The sequence below is a fragment of the Tamandua tetradactyla genome, chromosome 2 (genome assembly GCF_023851605.1).
Source record: "Tamandua tetradactyla isolate mTamTet1 chromosome 2, mTamTet1.pri, whole genome shotgun sequence".
Classification (NCBI taxonomy): domain Eukaryota; kingdom Metazoa; phylum Chordata; class Mammalia; order Pilosa; family Myrmecophagidae; genus Tamandua; species Tamandua tetradactyla.
The window spans coordinates 161,202,051-161,221,997 of record NC_135328.1 but is presented as its reverse complement, the minus strand read 5'-3'; the positions used below and the strand labels follow the sequence as shown (position 1 = coordinate 161,221,997).

Below are 19,947 nucleotides of genomic sequence, written 5' to 3'. Positions count from 1 at the left end.
GGAATGATTAAACTTAGTAAGAAAGACATGTCAAAAGTCAAGATAGGACAAAAGCTAGACCCCTTGCAACAAAGTTAGCCAGGTTGTGAATGCAAAGGAAAATATCTTGAAAGAAATTAAACGTACTGCTCCAGTGAACACAGGAATGATAAGAAAGCAAAACAGCCTTTTGCTTTATAGAAGATCAAACCAGCCACAACATTCCGTTAAACCAAAGCCTAATCCAGAGCAAGGCCCTAACTGTCTTCAATTCTGTGAAGGCTAGGAGAGGCGAAGAAGCTGCAGAAGAAAAATTAGAAGATAGAAGAGGTTAGTTCATGGGGTTTAAGGAAAGAAGCTGTCTCCATAACGTAAAACTGCAAGGTGAAACAACAGTTGCTGACATAGAAGCTGCTGAAAGTTATCCAGAAGACCTAAGATAATTGATGAAAGTGGCTACACTAAACAACAGAATTTCAGTGTAGACAAAATAGCCATCTATTGAAAGGAGATGCCATCTAGGACTGTCCAAGATAAAGAGGAGAAATCAGTGCCTAACTTTAAAACATCAAAGGATAGCCTTGCTCTTTTGTTAGGGGCCAGTGCAATTGGTGACTTTCAGTTAAGCCATTACTCATTGACCATTCCAAAAATCCCAGTGCCCTTAAAAATTTTGTAAAATCCATTCTACCTCTAGAAATGGAACAACAAAGCCTGAATGACAGTACATTTGTTTAAAACATGGTTTACTGAATACTTTTAAGTCCACTGTTGAGAAAAGAAAAAAAGATTCCTTCCATTGATGATGGCCCTGGTCACCCAAGAGCTCTGATAGAGATGTATAGTGGGATTTATGTTGTTCTCATGCCTGCTAACACAACATCCATTCTGAAGCCCATAGCTCAGGGAGTCATTTCAACTTTCAAGACTTATTATTTAAGAAATGCATTTCATCAGGCTATAGCTGTCATAGATAATGATTCCTCTGATGGAGCTGAGCAACATAAATTGAAAACCTTCTGGAAAGGATTCACCATTCTAGTCGCTATTAATAACATTTTTGATTCATGGGAGGAGGTCAAAATCACAACACTAATAGGAGTTTGGAAGATGTTGATTCCAACACCCGTGGATGACTTTGAGGGGTTCAAGACTTCAGTGATGCAAGTCACTGCAGATATGGGGGAAATAGTACGAGAAGTAGAATTAGAAGTGGTACCTGAAGAAGTAGTAATTCAGCTACAATCTCATGAAAAAATTTTAATGGATGAAGAGTTGCGTCTTATGGATGAACAGAGAAACTGGTTTCTTGAGATGGCTTCAATTCCTGGTGAAGATACAGTGGACATTGTTGAAATGACAACAGTGGATTTAGAATATCACATAAACTTAGTTGATAAAGCAGTGGCAGGGTTTGAGAGGATTGCCTCGATTTTGAAAAAAGTTCTACTGTGATTAAATGCTTTAAATAGCACCACATGCTGCAGAGAAATCTTTCATGAAAGGAAGAGTCAATCAAGAAAGAAAATTTCATTGTTGTCCTATTTTGAGAAATTGCCACAGTCTCCTCATCCTTAATTAATCACCCCCCTGGTCAACCAGCAGCCATCAACATCAAGGCAAGCCCTTCCACCAGCAATAAGATTATGACTCACTGAAGGCTCATATGATGGTTAGCATTTTTCAATAATAAAGTATTTTTAAGCCACAATATAATGTAAACATAACTTCAAATGCCTGGGAAACCAGAAAATTTGTGTGATTGCTTTATTGCATTATTTGCTTTATTTCAGTGGTCTGGAAACAAACCTACAATATCTGCAAGTTATGTCTGTAGTTAAGAACCAGGACTTTGGAATCAGATAGCCTGAATGTGAATCCTGAATTTACTTCTTGCTAGCTGTATGACTGGGTCAAGTTTACGTCTCATTTCTAAGCTTCAGTTTACTCCTCTGAAAATGAATCAATCACATAAGGTTGTTGTGAGAATAAAATGAGATATTTATAGAAGGAATAAGTATGCAATAAGCATTCAATTAATATTAGCTATTATTATTTCTTCTTTAAAAGTTAAAGGCACAGGTTCAAGCTGCATATGGGCTACCAGATAAGTAAAAAAGTTAAAGGCACAGAATGGAAAAGTATCCACCACCCCACTACTCAAAAGAGACCTGTTAATTTGCCTCTTAGTTTTCTTTAGAAAAACTAAGTGAAACTCCAAATCAAAATGTGTGGCATGGTGGGACACATGAAAATGGGGAAGACGGGACCTCCTGTCTCTACTCCCAGTTCTGCCCTTAACTATCTATGGGAGGTCACATCCTCTCTCTTGTCTCATGTACATTGTCAGAAGTTTAAAATCTGCTCATATCTAGAATTTCTTCCCATCCAGAAAGCCTTCATGCCCTGGATGGGAAACTCTATCAGTCAGGGTCCACTCAGAAAAACACCATTACCTCTAGATATTAAAAAAAAAAAAAAAAAAAAAAGAATTTAATCTGTAAAAATAGTGACCCAGCTGATGGAAGAGCTGAGAATGATGGCCACATGTGAGGAACACTGAAGCCAGCCAGAGATTAACAAAACCAAAGCTGCTACCACCTCCAGGCTGTAAGGACAAAGAGGTGGAGGTGCCAGAGCCCAGGGGTACCCACCAGGCCCATGGTGGTCCCATCAGCAAAGCTGAAGTCATGAAGGGGAGACAGCTGCTGCTGAGATGCTGTCTGAGATAAGGGAAGGGTAGATATACTCTGGCTCCCCATAGACCTCCTAATAGAACTGTCATTGGCTGACTTGGAGTCTGGTAATCACAGTTTACAGGAACAGCTCCTACAACACAGAGCAGAGCAGGCCACTTGTTCTGAAAACAGATAGGCCCAGGGTTCAATTGTCTGATTGCTATGTTCTGACTACTGTGATAACCAGCCACAGAAAGTTTGAAAGAGCCTTACTTCCCCCTACTGCTGGACCTCTCTACAATGGCAGAGGTTCACAAGTTGCTCTGCCTGAGAAGGCAGAATTTGAAAAAAGATTGGGAAAACCTAGAAAGCTGTAGGAGCAGTCATCTGAATGAGGGGCAAAAATGTAAAAGGACTGCTTGAAGAGGAGCCAAAGCCTTCAAAGTCTAAAGAGACATCACCCTCAACCTTTCTCCTGGCTAATTCCTGCAGAACTCAGCATAGACCCACCTCTTTGGAAACCTTTACTGAGCCCCTATAAGTGGGTTAGCTGTCCCTGTGGCTCCTCTGACTGTGTACTGGTCCATTTAAATATTCCATTAGTGCGTGTTCTCCTTCCAACCAGACTGAGAGAACCTTGAGGACAGGAATTTGTCTCTGTTATTTTCACTTCCTCAAATTTCCCGTTGTTTTTTCCCTGCCTTGTGCTAGCAATTGTAGGTGCTGGGCTCCCAAGCACCCTGGTTAATGCAGCAGCTCCCTACCACTTTTATTGCAGAAAGGGAGGCAGGCAGTGTATGACTTTTTGAAGTTGCCAGCGTATTGTGTAGGGAGCCCAAGGGTGCATGAAGACATTAACAGGAAGACTCAGTCTTTCCTAGAGGATCATCTGAGGAGGTGACATCTGAAGTGGAAATAGACAGTAGTTAGCTGGGCAAAGAGTTTGGGAAATGGTGTCTCAAAGGAAAAAGCAAGTGCAAAGAGCATTGAGTATTGGGGATTGAGAACAAGAGTAGCATTGGACAGAGCTGATATCTCTGCAGCCCATTCTCTGTGCCTTGACCCAATCACTTTTCACTTCTTGCCTTGAGTTGTAATTATTCACATTTGCATGTTTGTGGCTCCCACTTCAGTCCCAGTATATCATTCTGGGCATAGAGTATTCTTGTTCCCTATTTGAATAAATGAAGGAAGTTCTAGGCTCTAATCAGTTTTTCTAGCTCTCTTGTCACATTTCTAGCTCTCTTGTGATAGGTGCTTGGGAGCCCAGCACCTACCACAAGTGAAGGCAGGTAACTTCACTTCTCCATCAATTAATACAATCTGTGCAAGAGAAGTCTGAATTCATACGATTTATGGGAAACTGTACTATCTGGTATTCTTTTAACAGAAACTCACTGTCATTCACCCTCTTCTTTACATTTAGAGTTCCATGATAAATAGTATTAAGAATAGTGATCTAGAGATGCCAAAAAGTTTCCATTATCAAAACATTCATTTGCCTTTGAGATTAAAAATTCCATTGATTTGAGAATTGGTCTTCAGTGCGATGGATATGTCAAAAATAGCCATGCTACAGTTTACTTAGGAGATCATCTTTGCCTATGAATAAGAGCTGAGGAATAACCCTCAAGGCTTATAGAATTTGCAAAAGTTGGAGACCTCTGAGTCCAAGGCCCAGCTCTGATCCTTACTAGTGGTGTGACCTTGGATAAGGCATCCAACCTCCAAATGTCTCTCCACTGATGTCTGTGGCATTAATAATATCTTCTTAACAAGGTTAATATAAAATAAGTAAATGTTTGACATAGCACCTGGTATTTACTGAGCACAAAATAACTGCTAGTTACTGCTTTTATTATTATGATTACAATTTATATTGGATTTTTTACACTGGCAAGATAAAAGCAAAAACAAAGTAAGTTTCCTTGTTTTCCCATGGCAGGTATCTGTGCTCTTTTGGTTTCTTTTTAAGCCTGGTCTACATATGGGACTCTTTCACAAGGTTGTTTGGCCTTTTTTTTTTTTTCCCCCTTTTCTGACTGTTTTAACTTGCTTTTAGCTTTATTTCCTTCTTTTTTAGAAAAGAGGATTTTGCTCTGTTTTGCTTTCTCACAGGAGTGATTGGAGCAGATGTGAGGGGGCACGGCCTTCCCTGTGAGGGACAGCCAATGACGTCACGGCTGGCTATCATCTGTGGAACATCTTCTTGTCACATGGGGGTGAGTCTGCCAGGCACAAAGGCTGGGCCACCACACACAGTGCAGGGTTGCCTGGGAGGAGATCCTGAATTGCTGGCTTCTTTACCCCCTCAGCTCCTCCTTTCTTTTCCCCTTCTCCCCCCCTTGTGTTTTGTCTAGCTAGAAGCCCATACTTCCCTTCAATAGCCAGATCTCTTCCCAGGGGCCAACTTCTTAACAAGTATGTAAAGGTTGAGCTTGAAGGTGAAATTGGACCAAAAATGGTAAAGCCTTACTTGCCCAGAACTGATCTGTCCCTAATGGGTAGCTGAGTCTTCTCTACAAAGGAGTGTCTGTTTTCGTTGGCCGCTGAACTCTCTCAATCAATATAAATCCATCTCCCTGGGAGCATCTTGATGATCTATAGAATTAGGCTGCTGCGTATCATGACTTCAAAAGAACACTGATAAGCAATTTTCACTTTGTTAATTTTTCTCCATGAATTAGTGGAAAGGCTTTCTCCAAGATTGCAGTTAAAATTTAGTGCCTGCCCTAAAATTTATATCTTCTTTAAATGCATGAGTCTGAAAGCATTCCATCTCGATAAGTACCCATTTCTACCATATTTTTATTTAAAAGTCATTACTTCGTTAAACCTAGATGGACGACTCCTTGGATTTTTCCCAGATAAGTAAAATAAAGAGGAGGGTGGGGGAGGAGGAAGTTAAATGGGAGCAAGGGTGGGGGGGATGGGAAGTTTAGATGAGCAAGAATTAGAATGGGATACAGCACAGGGCAGAATTTTGCAACTACAGAGAAAATCATGCACAATGCAAAACTGTATTTACATAGGGAACATTGGCCTTTAATTATTGTTAAGTATTTTGGTTGAATAAATATTGCTACATATATTTTACTGAATTCCTAAACTTAAGTACTATGCTAAACTCTAGGGACATAAGAATGACATAGGGCTTCCCATTGATGAGACAAAATTATTACAATACGAGGCCCCACATACAGATTCAGATTGAACTCACAATACTGAGCACCTGTTATGTGTCAGATACTGTATGAGATGTTCTCACACAGGGCATCCCATTAATAGAGATGGTGGAGCCAGCCTGATTAGATTCCAGTCCCAGTTCCTCCACTTACTAAGTAGCAACCCTTAGTCGAGTTGCTTAACCTCCCTGGTCCTCAGATTCCTCATTTGCAAAATGTAGAGAATGACAGTACCTGTTTCATAGTGTTATGAGGATTAAATGAAGAAATATATATATAGAGAGAGATATAAAATGTTTCAAAGATTGCCTTACACAGAGCAGGCACTTCATGGGGTCAACTGTCATTCCTAGTATTACCGTTGGTATTGCTGAGCAGAGAGAAGATAGGGACCAATTCCTGGGAGTCTCTAAGTTTATAGCAACCATCCTGGGGTGGCATTTGTGCCAGACTTGAAGGAAATGCATTTCCTTGATAAATGCTTTCTCTTTGTTTCTCTGCACTGTGAACAAGGTCTTAAATGGAACTTCTTTAAGTATAAAAATCCCAGTGTTTTTTTTCCCTTCAGCAGCCCCATTATAAGGCTTAGGCTATCATTTAAGAAGAGAGTCATAGTAGCCAAGACCACTGCAATCAGGAAGCCCACACTGAGCAGCCTTTTCAGTGTCTTTTAGTCGTGTTGTGCTTGAAATAAAGTCTTCATCCCCTGCCCATACCCACTCCCCTTTTTAATTATTTCCCGAGGTCAGGTAGATGTTAGTGCTACAGCTGAGAACTTGAATCTAGTTCTGATTCCCAAGCTCCTACTCTTTGATGCCTTCCTGCATTGTACATGTTTATAATGTTTCCATATGGGATAGAGGAGCATAGGCTTTCTAGTCACACAGATACGGGTGTGAACACCTGTTTTGCACTTATTGACCCTGTGACTCAAGTTGAGCTATGTGACTTCTTTGAGCCACAGTTTCCTCATCGATCAAATTGGAGGTGAAGATGCCAGACTCACAGAGTTGTTGTGTGGATAACACTCATCCTGTCTTTAGGTACCTAACACACAGTAGTAGGCAAGACTAGTGGGCATTCTTAGTAAACGTTCCTGGTGATATAAAAGACTCACATGAAGCAATTGTTGGGCTTTAACTAGTCTGATGGGCAGCTGCAATTGGTTGCCATAAATGAAGGCCATAAAATGCCAGTTTATTATGGTCATGTTGTGCTTGGAATAAAAGTCCCACCCCCACTCCCTTTGTGCTTGGGAGTGAGAAGAGACTTTCTGGGCCAAAAGGATTAATCATCAGCTTTAATGTTATGTCGTGAGGGCGAGACTATGGTCATGCTGGCTTCGAAAAGTGCCTTTGATCTCCCTCAGGTGCTGGGAGTCTGGCAAACCAGCAACAATAACACCTTTGTGAGGTCCAGGAGAGGTACAGATCTGAGGAAACACTCCCAGGGAAGCTCAAGGACCCCCTTTGTTGTGGTTCTGGCACATAAAACCACCAACTGTCAGGAAAAATTCACCAAACAGAACACAGGGACTAAATGGAGTTGTGGGTTTTTCAAACAAAGTGTTTTTTAACATGATCTAAAGGATTCTCTTTCTTCCTGTCCGTCTACTTCTGATGTTTCCAATCCATTAGGTTGAGATGAAATTCCCAGGGGCATTTTGTGCTTGATGCTGGTTGCTTTTTTCTAGATCAACCAAAATGAAGGAATGAGTGAATTGCTAAGGAAGTGGGTATTGGTAAACCCTTAGAAGCTCCCTGCCTCCAGGTTTCTGTTACTTTCAGGAATCTGGAGAAAGAGCCTGAGGTTGAACATGAGACTAACTAATCAGGCCTTTGATATTTTACAAGATACAAGTGTGGGCTGCACATTTATCTTCCTTGAGGTTGATTTAATTAACAAGGGAAAAAGTACTGTTCTTTTTTTAACTCCATCAGAGCTGCTTGTTCAGAATTAATTACTACTAAGTCACTAAAACCCAAGATAATACACATTAGGGGTGAGCTAGAGGTCGAAAAGTCATAAGGTCAGAATGGAGCTGATCCTTGCCATCTCTCCAGCACCCTTTTCTTGAGCTGTCAAGTCAGATTGTGACTTGGCAACTTTTCTTCCAGTTTTTATGTCAGTTGGGAAGAGAGCCTTAGAAAGGGTAGAGAGGGGGCTATTGATAAAGGTAAAGTTTTAGCAGAACAGCACTTGATGATGAGAGCTGGGGATTACATGTGTATGTAAAAAAAAAAATGGTTTTTGAGGGGCTTAGATGATTGCAAAGATGGTTCTCTATTACTTAGTAGACAAGGCATTTCAAATAGGCCTTTCAAATAGTGACCCCACCACTTACCGTGTGAATTTAAGTATGATACTTTGTTTTTCTGTGGTTCAGTTTCTTAGTCTGTTAAATGCAGGGTGATAGTATTTACCCATAAAGTGTTTTTGAGGATGAAATGAAGTATTATTTATAAAGAGCTTATCACTGTACCTGGCACAAAACACCAAATATATTGTTATTATTAAAACTCATTCATTAAGGTTAGGATGATTCATGTGGTAAGATGTTATAGAGAGACTTCACTAGGAGCTCATGTTTAGTTTAATCTAAATAAAGATGGACACATACAGACACATTTATAGGTATGTATCCAGGTTAGTTAACACATATACCCTAGTCCTATCAGCTGAGAGAGCTGAGAAGCAACACCACCTCAGTATCTAGTAGCTATAGGCACACTGCACCTAGATCTTGGTTTCTAATACCATTCTCCAATAAAAAGAATCAGAGCTCCTTGGAGAAATGACTGATTCTAGTAGGCAGGCATTCTACAAGATGGGGCAGGAATATGCAGATGAGTCTGGGGCATCTTATAGCTTCAGGAAGTAAGGAAATACTTCAAACAAGCATATAAAATCCGTACATTAATGGGACATCTTAAAGGGACAGAGGAGCCTACTGAAAAAGTTCCCAGTGGCCAAAACTGGAACAATTTGAACAGCAAAATATATAAAGTAGTATTAGATTATAATCTAAAATATATCATGAACATCCACAAGTCCATGCTTATTTAAATATGCAATTGAATAAATAAATGAGCAAGACAGATAAGAGGGAAACCCTGACTGTGTTTGTCATGTGCCTTGTCACTTTAGAGAGAAACCCTGAACTTCATCGGCCTTCTTGAACCAAGGTATTTTTCCCTGGATGCCTTAGAGTGGACATTTCTATAGACTTGCTTTTATTGGGACATTTCCATGGCCTAAGAACTGTTAACTTGCAACTTATTAACCTCCCCCCTTTAAAAGCTGTTCTGCTTCTGGTATATTGCATTCTGGCAGCTAGCAAACTAGAACATGGCCCATAAGAGAAAAGAGAGATCCCACAAAGAGAATGGTCAGCTATATTTATAAATGAATTTATTCTGTGGTATATAAGATACCAATTGGCATAAGATACCAATCCTACAGACTAACAATTAAGATGATCCTAAATGCTAAGTTTGATGGTTTTACTGTGATTAAAATTCTCAAGTGAGTCTCCTGCATGCTAGCTGGGCATAGGAGCTCTTGTGTGTCCCCTTTTTGGCCTTATCCCCTTCTATCCTTTACCCTTCACCCTATATTCTAACAGATCCATCCCTATAAACTTATCTAAATTCCATGAGACCAGATGTGTTTGGGAAAAGAATTAGATAATGACCAGATTTTAGAACAGTAATATTATGCATATACAGTATATTGCATAACACCACCCATAATCAAACACTTTAATATTTCTGTCGTGAACCTTAGGAATAGTTACACCAAATAGGGTAAATAGACTACAGATTGCTTGATCAGTTTGGATCAGATTTTGCCATCAAATGAGTCATGAGGGCGGGCCACGGTGGCACAGCGGCAAGAACGCTTGCCTGCCATGCCAGAGGACCCAGGTTCGATTCCCGGTGCCTGCCAATGTAAAAAAAAAAAAAATGAGTCATGAAAAAATGTCTGGCATTCTAAATGCTTTGAATTAAAGAAGCTTAGATCAGTATTTACTTTTCCTGAAAGAGCCTGTACTCTCTCATTCCTCTGGCCTTTTCACATGATGTTTTCTCTACCTGGAATGCTTGCATCTCCCTTGCACCTTGTGAGTATCATCAGCAGCAGAATCATCATCATTTTACTCACATTCATTGAGTATTTACTATGTTTTTGTTTTTTATTTTCATGGGCAGGCACCGGGAATTGAACCTGGGTCTCTGGCATAGCAGGGAAGAAGTCTGCCTACTGATCCACCATGGCGTGCCCTTTGCTATGTTTTCTGATACTCCCACTAAACCCTGTGGATTAGGTCCCCTTTGTATTATGACCCCCAGTGTACAGATGAGGAAACTTAAAGAATCACAGAGCTAGTGAATGATAGAGATAAGATTGAAGCAAAGCATAGAGATCCAAGAACCTGTTTCACTAAGCTATCCTTAGTGTGTCTCATTCCCAAAGTTCCAACTCAGATGTCACCTCTGTGAAACCCTCTTCCCTTCTTCCACCACGTTTAGTTAAATGTTCCTCCTCTGAGCCTTTATAGCTCTTTATGCTCTAGTACAATAATTCTCTGTCTTGCCTGGAAGCCTGAGCTCCTTCAACTGGGAGAAATGTCTACTTCAGTACTTTATCTTTAGGACACTCAGTAGGTACTAAACATGAAGTTTATGATCAAGTTAACCCAAGGAGTTATGGTAATACATAGCAAATAATTTGTATCCCCAGTGAAAGAGATAGTAGATGTTCAAGGATGTAAAATCTGGATATTAAAAAAATACTCAGAAAGAAAAAAACTACTCAGGTTTATGTATGATGTGAAAAGAAGAGAAATTTGTTGGGGACGACAGTTCATAGATGAGCAAGGAACCTGATATTTATGCTTAAGAATGATAGCTACAATTTTTTAAAATTTTTTAAAATATTTTTATTGACAGATCTTCACACACATACATTTCACACATGGTATAAAACCACTGGCTTATAATATCATCACATCGTTTTGTATTCATCACCATGATCATTTTTTAGAACATTTGCATCACTCCGGAAAAAGAAATTAAAACAGAAAAAAAGAAAAAACTCATACATCCCATACCTCTTACCACTCCCTCTCATTGACCATAGTATTTCAATCTACCCAGTTTATTTTACCCCTTATCCCCCTATTATTTATTTACTTTTATCCATATATTATCCATATGTTTTTACTCATTTGTCCATACCCTGGATAAAAGGAGCATCAGACACAAGGTTTTCACAATTGTGCAGTCACACTGTAAAAGTTATATCATTATGCAATCATGTTCAAGAATCAAGACTACTGGAACACAGGGCAATAGTTTCAGGTACTTCCCTCCAGCCACTCCAATACACCATAAACTAAAAAGGGATATCTATAATGCATAAGAATGACCTCCAGGATAACCTCTCAACTCTATTTGAAATCTCTCGGGCACTGAAACTTTATTTTGTCTCATTTCTCTCTTTCCCCTTTAAACCAGGAAGACTTTCTCAATCCTATGATGCCAGGACCTGGCAAATCCCAAGAGTTCTATCCCACATTGCCAGGGAGATTTACACCATAAAAGTCATGTTCCCTGTGGGGAGGTGATGGCAGTGAGTTCACCTGCTGAGTTGGCTTAGAGAGAGAGGCCACCTTTGAGCAATAAAAGATTTTCTGGAGGTGACTCTTAGGCATGATTATAAGTAGGCTTAGCTTGTCCTTTGCAGGAATAAGTTTCATAGGAGTGAACCCCAAGATTGAAGGCTTAGCCTATTGATTTGGTTGTCCCCACTGCTTGTGAGAATATCAGAAACTCTCCAGATGGGGAAGTTTAATATTTCCTTCTTTCTCCCCATTCCCCTGAAGGGACTTTGCAAATATTTCTTTTTTCATTGCCCAAATTACTCTGGGAAATATCAGGGCATCACACTAACCTAGATAAACCAAGATCTCATGCCTCATTCAAGATGTTAGTTGAACACCTTGTGATGTTCAACCAAAATGATCATACAAGTTAAATTAGGTAATGTGCTACTCAAAATATAAATTTTGCACCAATAAACATCTCTCCTTTTAGTCTCACACAGAAGTTGAAGTTTTAAAATATGGACAATATCATCCTTTACCCTGTATTCTAATCTACCCCAGTCCTATCAATAGCTAGACTTTATTAAATACTATGCACAGGCTTCTCTGCTGGGCATTCTATATATAGAATTTTTGGTCCTCACAACAAATATGTGAGATTAATTTTAGAACCCCTGAATGGACAGAAAACACAGCTGTATAAGAAAGAAAAAAGATGTAGTTGCCATGTTTTAGTTCAGTATAAAGGGTAATGCTAAAATAGTCAGATTCACAAATGTTGAACTTCATTACAATATTGTAGCATAAAATAGCTCAATATAGTACATTTTGCTCATCTAAGAAATGATACAATTGAGGACAGAGACATTGTGTATCCATGTCAAGAATACAGAAATAATAAGAGGTGGGAGAAGCCAGGTGTGGTTAAGCTCATTATTTTATATCCATTTCTTGAAATGTGTTGTCTTGGTACCAGGAGTACCTCCCACTGTTCTCTCCGGTTTTTTGAAAGAAGCTTCTGGAACCTAGAAGGAACCATGTAATGAGTTGTAAAATTTAATCAGGCCCCACCAGTAAAGCTTGAGATGGTTAAGAGAGCTGGGATGGTTCTAACTGCTTAAGAGAAACTTAAAGATTGGCTTAACCATTCTTTTTGTTTGTTTGTTTGCAAAAGTTTTGTGATGATGGATAACTGATTTTATCTTGGTGCTATAGAATTTGTAAAGTACCTTATGGATATTGATGCTCAAAATAACTAAGAGAGACAGCCAGAGCAGGTGCTGTTTTATTTTTTTAAAATGAGACTTGAAGAAACTAAATAATTTCCCCAATGTCCCACAACTGGTAAATGATAAGGCCAAGACCCATATATATATGAGCAAAACTCTGAGCTGCTCTACTGCATCCTTAGTCAGTTCATCTTCATTTACTCACGTAGAAGGGTACCGCAGCTGATGACAGTCTGATTCATCACAGGAATGGCTCTGTGGCCCTGTCACTAATCTCCATTGTGATTGTAAACTCTCCTTTAGCTACAAGCCAGAGGTCTCAGTTAACATGTATAAACTACACTTGGGGAACTCCTTTCAAAATTCCTCAGGTCCCACTCCCACAGGGTCTGATTCAGTAAGTCCTGCCAGAAAGGGGTATATGTGAATCTGTAATTTTAATATGTGAACTATTGATTTTGATGTAGGAGAAAACAAAACTCAAACACTGTTTTAACCTCCTTCAGAGTAGCAATTATATTTCTACATCATTATTTTCTCAGTGCCTAGCAGATAACCTTGTACATAAAAGGTACTCTAAATTTACACGTGATGAATGTAAGCTTGAAGTAAATGACTGTAAAATTAATATAAAATCAAATTGGAAAATTAATCCCATCCTTTTTTAGGCACTGCAGGAGGTCCACTGAATCTCCATCCTTCCAAAGAAGGTCTCTTTTGGTAGGCTTACATACAGACCTATGGAAAGGTTGTAACTTGGATACGGTACCTGATAGAATCTAGTTAAGAAGACCCATCCTACAATATTGGATTAGGATTCAAAGAACATGGCTGGAAGTTGGCAGCATAGTGTGGTGTGGAATTTAGTTCATCCTCCAGAGCAGCTAGTAAATAGCCAGGAATGGCACAGAACAACTGCTGGAGGAACATCAGTGACTGAACACACAGCATACACCAGCTTGGACAAGGTAAAACAGTTGAGATCCCACAAAGAACTATAAGTCATCCAAGTTGCTGAGGCTGACATGCCTCCGCCCCCACCGTCCACCCCAGGCACAGTAGGCTTGTTCCCCTGAGGTGAATGAAAACAGACTTTAAGTAGCTTAGTTCAACCAAGCTCCCATTACAGAATTAACAAATTCTGACTGCTGAAAACAGGCCCTCAGCACAGAAAAACCTGGAATAAGCACTAAAGGAACTAGTAGTTTTTGCCCCTCCGGGGGGTGTGGAGTGAGGCTGAAGGAGATGCAAACAAACGAAACAGGTTTTTTTGAGTTGGACAGCACAAATACTGGGAATCAACTGGACCCCAAGAAAAGTGGACAGGGCCCAGATTGAGTAGAATCCCTCCTCTCAGGAATTTGGGCCCTAGAGGCTGGAAAACGGAAGGAATCAAAGCCATTCCTACTACCTGACCTCTGTCTCAGACACGCCCCTGGCAGGGAGAGTCTGCTGAAATTAAAGGTACTACATCACTTTAAGCTAGTGGGAAGCCACAGGCAGATGACTGCTACATGCTAGGCAGGATAGGAAAAACACAGTCTAGAGGCTTCATAGGAAAGTCTGACAAGCTGCTGAGTCTCACCCTCAGAACACTGATGCCAGCCTCTCTTTCCTCCTGACATGTGGTCCTGTCTTGTCTCAGAAAAATCTGACTGGGTAAATGATATCTGAGGAGACCTTCCTCCTCCTCCTCCTCCTCCTCCTCCTCAAAAAAAAAAAAAAAAAAGGCTCCATATAGGCAGGGCAAGAAACAGAAACAAGAATTGAAAAGTTCTGACAACATGAACAGAACCTTGCTACATGTCTAGAATACATTGAACTGAATATCAAAGAAGAGAGAGAGAACAAAACCATCCAGCGAGAAAACCCTAGGCAAAAGAGTGAAAACAACCTTCAAAATAAACTAATTAAGGAAATAAAATGCCTAGATATCAGCAAAAAAGTGAGTCATTAGTAGGAAAATCGAAGATATGGCCCAGTCAAAGGAACAAGCCAGTACTTCAAATGAGATACAAGAGTTGAAACAACTATTCACGATGTTTGAACTGACATGCAAAATCTCATCAGAAATCAAACCAGCAAGTTGAGGGAGGATATAAAGAAGACATTGGCAAGCAAAAGGCAGAACTTGAAAGTTTGAAAACACAAATCACAGAATGTATGGGAATGAAGCTGCAGTAGAAAAGATGAAAAAAAAAAGTGGAAACCTACAACAATAAATTTGAAGAGGCAGAAGAAAGGATTCATGAGGTAGAGGATTGGACATCTGAAATCTGATGCACAAAAGAAAATATAGGGAAAAGAATGGAAAAATATGAGCAGGGTCACAGGGAATTGAATGACAACATGAAGCTCATGAATGTACATGTCGTGCTGTGTGATTGTGAAAACCTTGTGTCTGATGCTCCTTTTATCTACCTTGTCAACAAACGAGTAGAACATATGGAATAAAAATAAATAATAGGGGAAACAAATGCTAAAATAAATTTAGTTTGAAATGCTAGTGATCAATGAAATCGAGGGGTAAGGGGTATGGTAGGTATAATCTTTTTTTTTTTTCTTTCCTGTGTTCATTTTATTTCTTTTTCTATTGTCTTTTTATTTCTTTTTCTGAATTAATGCCAATGTTCTAAGAAATGATGAATATGCAACTAAGTGATGATACTGTGAATTACTGATTATATATGTTGATGTTTTATTTGGTTTGTTAATTTTTTAATTAATAAGTAAATTTAAAAAAAACAAATAAGGAATAGGAGGGACAAATGTTAAAATAAATTTAGTTTGAAATGCTAGTGATGAATGGAGGTGGGGGGGTAAGGGGTATGGTATGAATAATCTTTTTTTTCTGTTTTTATTTCTTTTTCTATTGTCTTTTTATTTCTTTTTCTGAATTGATTGATGCAAATTTCTAAGAAATGATGAATATGCAACTATGTGATGATATTGAGAATTACTGAATATATATGTAGAACAGAATTATATGTTAATGTTTTTGTTTGTTCTTAATTTTTTTAATTAATAAATAAATTTAAAAAATATATACATGTCGTGGATGTGCCAGAAGGAGAACAGAAGGGATAAGGAGGAAAAAGACTGATGGAGGAATTAATCACTGAAAATTTCCCATCTCTTATAAAAGACATAAAATTACAGGTCCAAGAATTGCAACATACCCCAAACAGAATAGATCCAAATTGACACAGTGCAAGACACTAACTAATCAGATTGTCAAATGTCAGAGACAGAGAGAATTTTGAAAGCAGCAAAAGAAAAGCAGTCCATCACATACAAGGGAAGCCCAATAAGACTATGTGTAGATTTCTCAGCAGAAACCATGGAGGTGAAAAGACACTGGTATGATATATTTAAAATTCTAAAAAAGAAAAACTGCCAGCCAAAAATTCTATATCCAGCAAAATTGTCCTTCAAGCATGAGGGGGAAATTAAAACAGTTTCAGACGCACAAAAAAATCACTGAGAGAGTTTGTGACCAAGAGACCAGCTCTGTAAGAAATACTAAAGGAAACACTGGAGACAGATAGGGAAAGACAGGAGAGAGAGGTGTAGGGAAAGACAGGAGAGAGAGGTGTGGTGAAGTGTAGAAATGTAGACTATCAGTAAAGGTAAAAAGAGGAAGAATTAGATATGACATATAAAACCCCACAGGCAAAATGGTAGAAGAAAGTGCTGCTTTTAAAGTAATAACATTATATGTTAATGGATTAAACTTCCCAATCAAAAGACATAGACAGGCAGAATGCATAAAAAAAAAAAAAAACAGGGCTTATCTATATGCTGTCTATAGGAGATTCATTTTAGTCCCAAATACAAGCATAGATTGAAAGTGAAAGGTTGGGAAAAGATATGTCATGCAAACAACAGTCAGAAAAGAGCAGGAGTAGCTATACTAATATCTGAAAAATTAGCCTTCAAATGTAAAACAATTAAAAGAAACAAATAAGGTTATTAACAAAAGGAACAATTCAGTAAGAAGATATAACAATCATAAATATTTATGCAGTGAGCCAGAGTGCTCCAAAATGCATGAGGCAAACACTGATAGCACTGAAGGGAGAAGTAGATATCTCTTCCATAATAGTTGGAGACTTCAATCCCCCATTCTTATCAATGAATAGAAAATCTAGTCAGAGGATCAATAAGGAAACGGAGATTTTGACTAATATGATAAATGAACTAGATTTAACAGACATTTACAGAACATTACACCCCACAACAGCAGGATGCACATTTTTCTCAAGTGTGAATGGATCATTCTCAAAGATAGACCACATGTTGGGTTACAAAACAAATCTCAATAAATTTTAAAAGACTGAAATCATACAAAACACTTTCTAAGATCATAATACAATGAAGTTGGAAATCAAAAATAGAATAAGGGCTAGAAAATTCACAAACATGTGGAGGCTTAACAACACACTCTTAAACAACCAGTGGGCCAAGGAAGAAATTACAAGATAAATCAATAAATATTTCAAGGCAAATGAAAATGAAAACACATCATATCAAAATTTATAGGATGCTGCAAAGGCAGTGCTGGGAGGGAAATTTGCTGCTTTCAATGCCCATATTTAAAAAGAAGAAAGAGCAAAAAATGAGGAATTAACTGGTCACTTGGAAGAACTAGAGAAAGAATAGCAATCTAACCCCAAAACAAACAAAAGGAAAGAAATAATGAAGATTAGAGCAGAAATAAATGAAATTGAGAATATGAAAACGATCGAGAAAATCAACAAACCCAGAGGTTGGTTCTTTGAGAAAATCAATAAAATCAGATGTACCCTTAGCTAGATTGACCAAAAAGAGAGAGAGAGAGAGAGAGAGAGAGAGAAGATGCAAAGAAATAAAATCAGAAATGGAAGAGGAAAAATAGCACTGACCCCACAGAAATAAGGAGGCTACTATGAGCAACTATATACTAATAAACTAGACAATATATATGAAATAGATAACTTCCTAGAAAGACGTGTACAACCAACATTGACTCAAGAAAAAATAGACAATCTCAGCAAACCAGTCACAAATAAAGAGATTGAATCAGTCATCAAGAAGTTCCCAAAAAAGAAAAGTTCAGGACCAGATGGCTTCACATGTGAATTGAACCAAGTATGGAAGAGAATTAGTACCAATCCTGCTCACATTCTTCAAAAAAATTGAAGAGGAGGGAAAGCTACCTAACTCATTCTGTGAAGCTAACATCGCCCTAATACCAAAGCCAAAGATACTACAAGAAAAAAAAAAAAAAATTACAGACCAATCTCCTTAATGAATATAGACACAAAACTCCTCAATGAAATACTTGCAAATCGAATCCAGCAGCACATTAAAAGAATTATGCACCACAACCAAGCGGGATTTATTCCAGGTTTGCAATGCTGGTTCAACATAAGAAAATCAATAAATGCAATACACCATATCAATAAATCAAAGTAGAAAAACCACATGATCATTTCAATTGATGTAGCAAAGGCATCTGACAAAATTCACTGTCCTTTTCTTGATGGAAAGAACATGGCTGCCCCCAAGATTGGATTGGAATTGAAAGAACATGGCTTTACTGTGAAACATAACAGTTTCAAACCAGCACACAAGGCATTGTGAGAAAAGGGAGGATTGTGGGACACTCCAGGAATCACTGATCACCATAACAACTATTGAACAGGCAGGAACTGTCTGAATAGATTACTTTGAAACTCTGGTGTCTAATGGAACACTGCAGCATCCAGGGAGGAGCAGAAGGAAGAGGCTTGTAAACTGTGATAAATACGGGTGAGTTTTACCCTCAATACAGTGGCTGCCATCTCCCATCTACCAGCTTCATACGAGAGAGCAGTGGAGACTGGAGCTCAGGCTGGTGCCAGCATGGGTCATGGAGACCTAGTCCTCCAAATTCTAGGGGTGTGTGATCTGATAGCAGATCTCTACCTTTGATCAGCTACTTCATAGCACTGAGGCCCGGCTCCACTTCCAGCCCCCCTTAGTCAAAGGCATGGGAGGAATCTTAAAGACACTAAATCTTCCTCAAGACTACAAATACCATTAAAGGAAAACATTAGCTGGGCAACTGATGAATCAAAAAAACACATCCTGAAAAAAAATGATCATGGTGATGAATACACAACTATGTGATGATATTGTAAGCCATTGATTTTATACCATGTATGGACTATATGCTTGTGGAGATTCATCAATAAAAGTATTTTTAAAATAAAATAAAGGGGGAAAAGAGAAAACACAGTTTTCAAAGCCATAGAAGAAGCTCCTGGTATCCTTGCGGCCTCTCCCTCACCTTCTCCACATGAGTCAGTTTATGCTCCTATTATGGGTCGCTGTCTGTTCCAGAGGGAGCAGAGTGATCATGTGTACATACTGGAATGTATTTATATCTTTGTCAGTCTACTGGATACAAGTCTGAGAGACTGAGCTGGACGACATGTTTCAGGCTTGTCCTCCCAGAGTTTGTCCTGAGGTCAGAGAAGCAGCTTGCAGATAACTGAGACACAGTGTGAGAAACAATTAAGTTGAAGTGGCTTGGGGCAAAGGACTATTAAGTTGCTTAAGTGAGCACTCAGAAGGGGGAGGAGGTCCATTTCAAAGACAGTGGAGGGGGCATTCACTGGACCTCCCATAAACTGTATATGGGGAATTCCTAGGGCCTGTAGCAAGCACAAGCCCAGGATAAGAAGCATACTCTGTGACTCCAGCTCCACATGGCTCAGATAAGAAAGAGAGTACCCTGCACTTCACATTTGTCTTGGGCTGCTCTTCTTGAAAGGAAGGCTAAGCTCTGAAGGAGACACCAGCCAATGCAGAACCAATTTTCAAAGACAGTGGAAAGTGACTTTTTCTATGGTTTGTTTGCTTTGCTTAGTTAGCTCCTGGCATTAAAGAAAATCTCTGTCGTATCACTGTCTTGATACAAACTTAAGGAACAGACAGCTCAAAGACTAAACCCCAGAGTTATGCATCAATATATTAAATGTGCAATATACACAAAAGATTACAAGACAGAGAAATAGGACATGATGGCCCATCCAAAGGAACAAAATAAAAAATCCAGAGACCGTCAATACAGTGGACAAGACTTCACAATTACCAGATAGAGACTATAAAAAAATGAACCTCATTATGTTCAAAGAGAGAAAAAAAAAAAAAACACACAGAGAAAGAACTAAAGAATGAGAACAATGAACAAACAATATGAGAAACTCTGCAGAAAAATACTGGCATTGAAGAACATAATG

At 38.9% G+C, this 19,947-nt stretch overlaps 1 protein-coding gene across 16 annotated transcripts in view; it reads left to right on the top strand.

Moving 5' to 3' along the window:
• The window catches only part of FGGY (FGGY carbohydrate kinase domain containing), a 515,661-nt gene that overhangs the window by 298,508 nt on the left and 197,206 nt on the right, over positions 1-19,947 (top strand). For all 16 annotated transcript variants that reach the window (XM_077149482.1, XM_077149492.1, XM_077149484.1 and 13 more), the window contains one exon: positions 4,776-4,879. In XM_077149482.1, the coding sequence (XP_077005597.1) occupies positions 4,776-4,879 (104 nt within the window). The remainder of the gene's footprint in view (positions 1-4,775; positions 4,880-19,947) is intronic.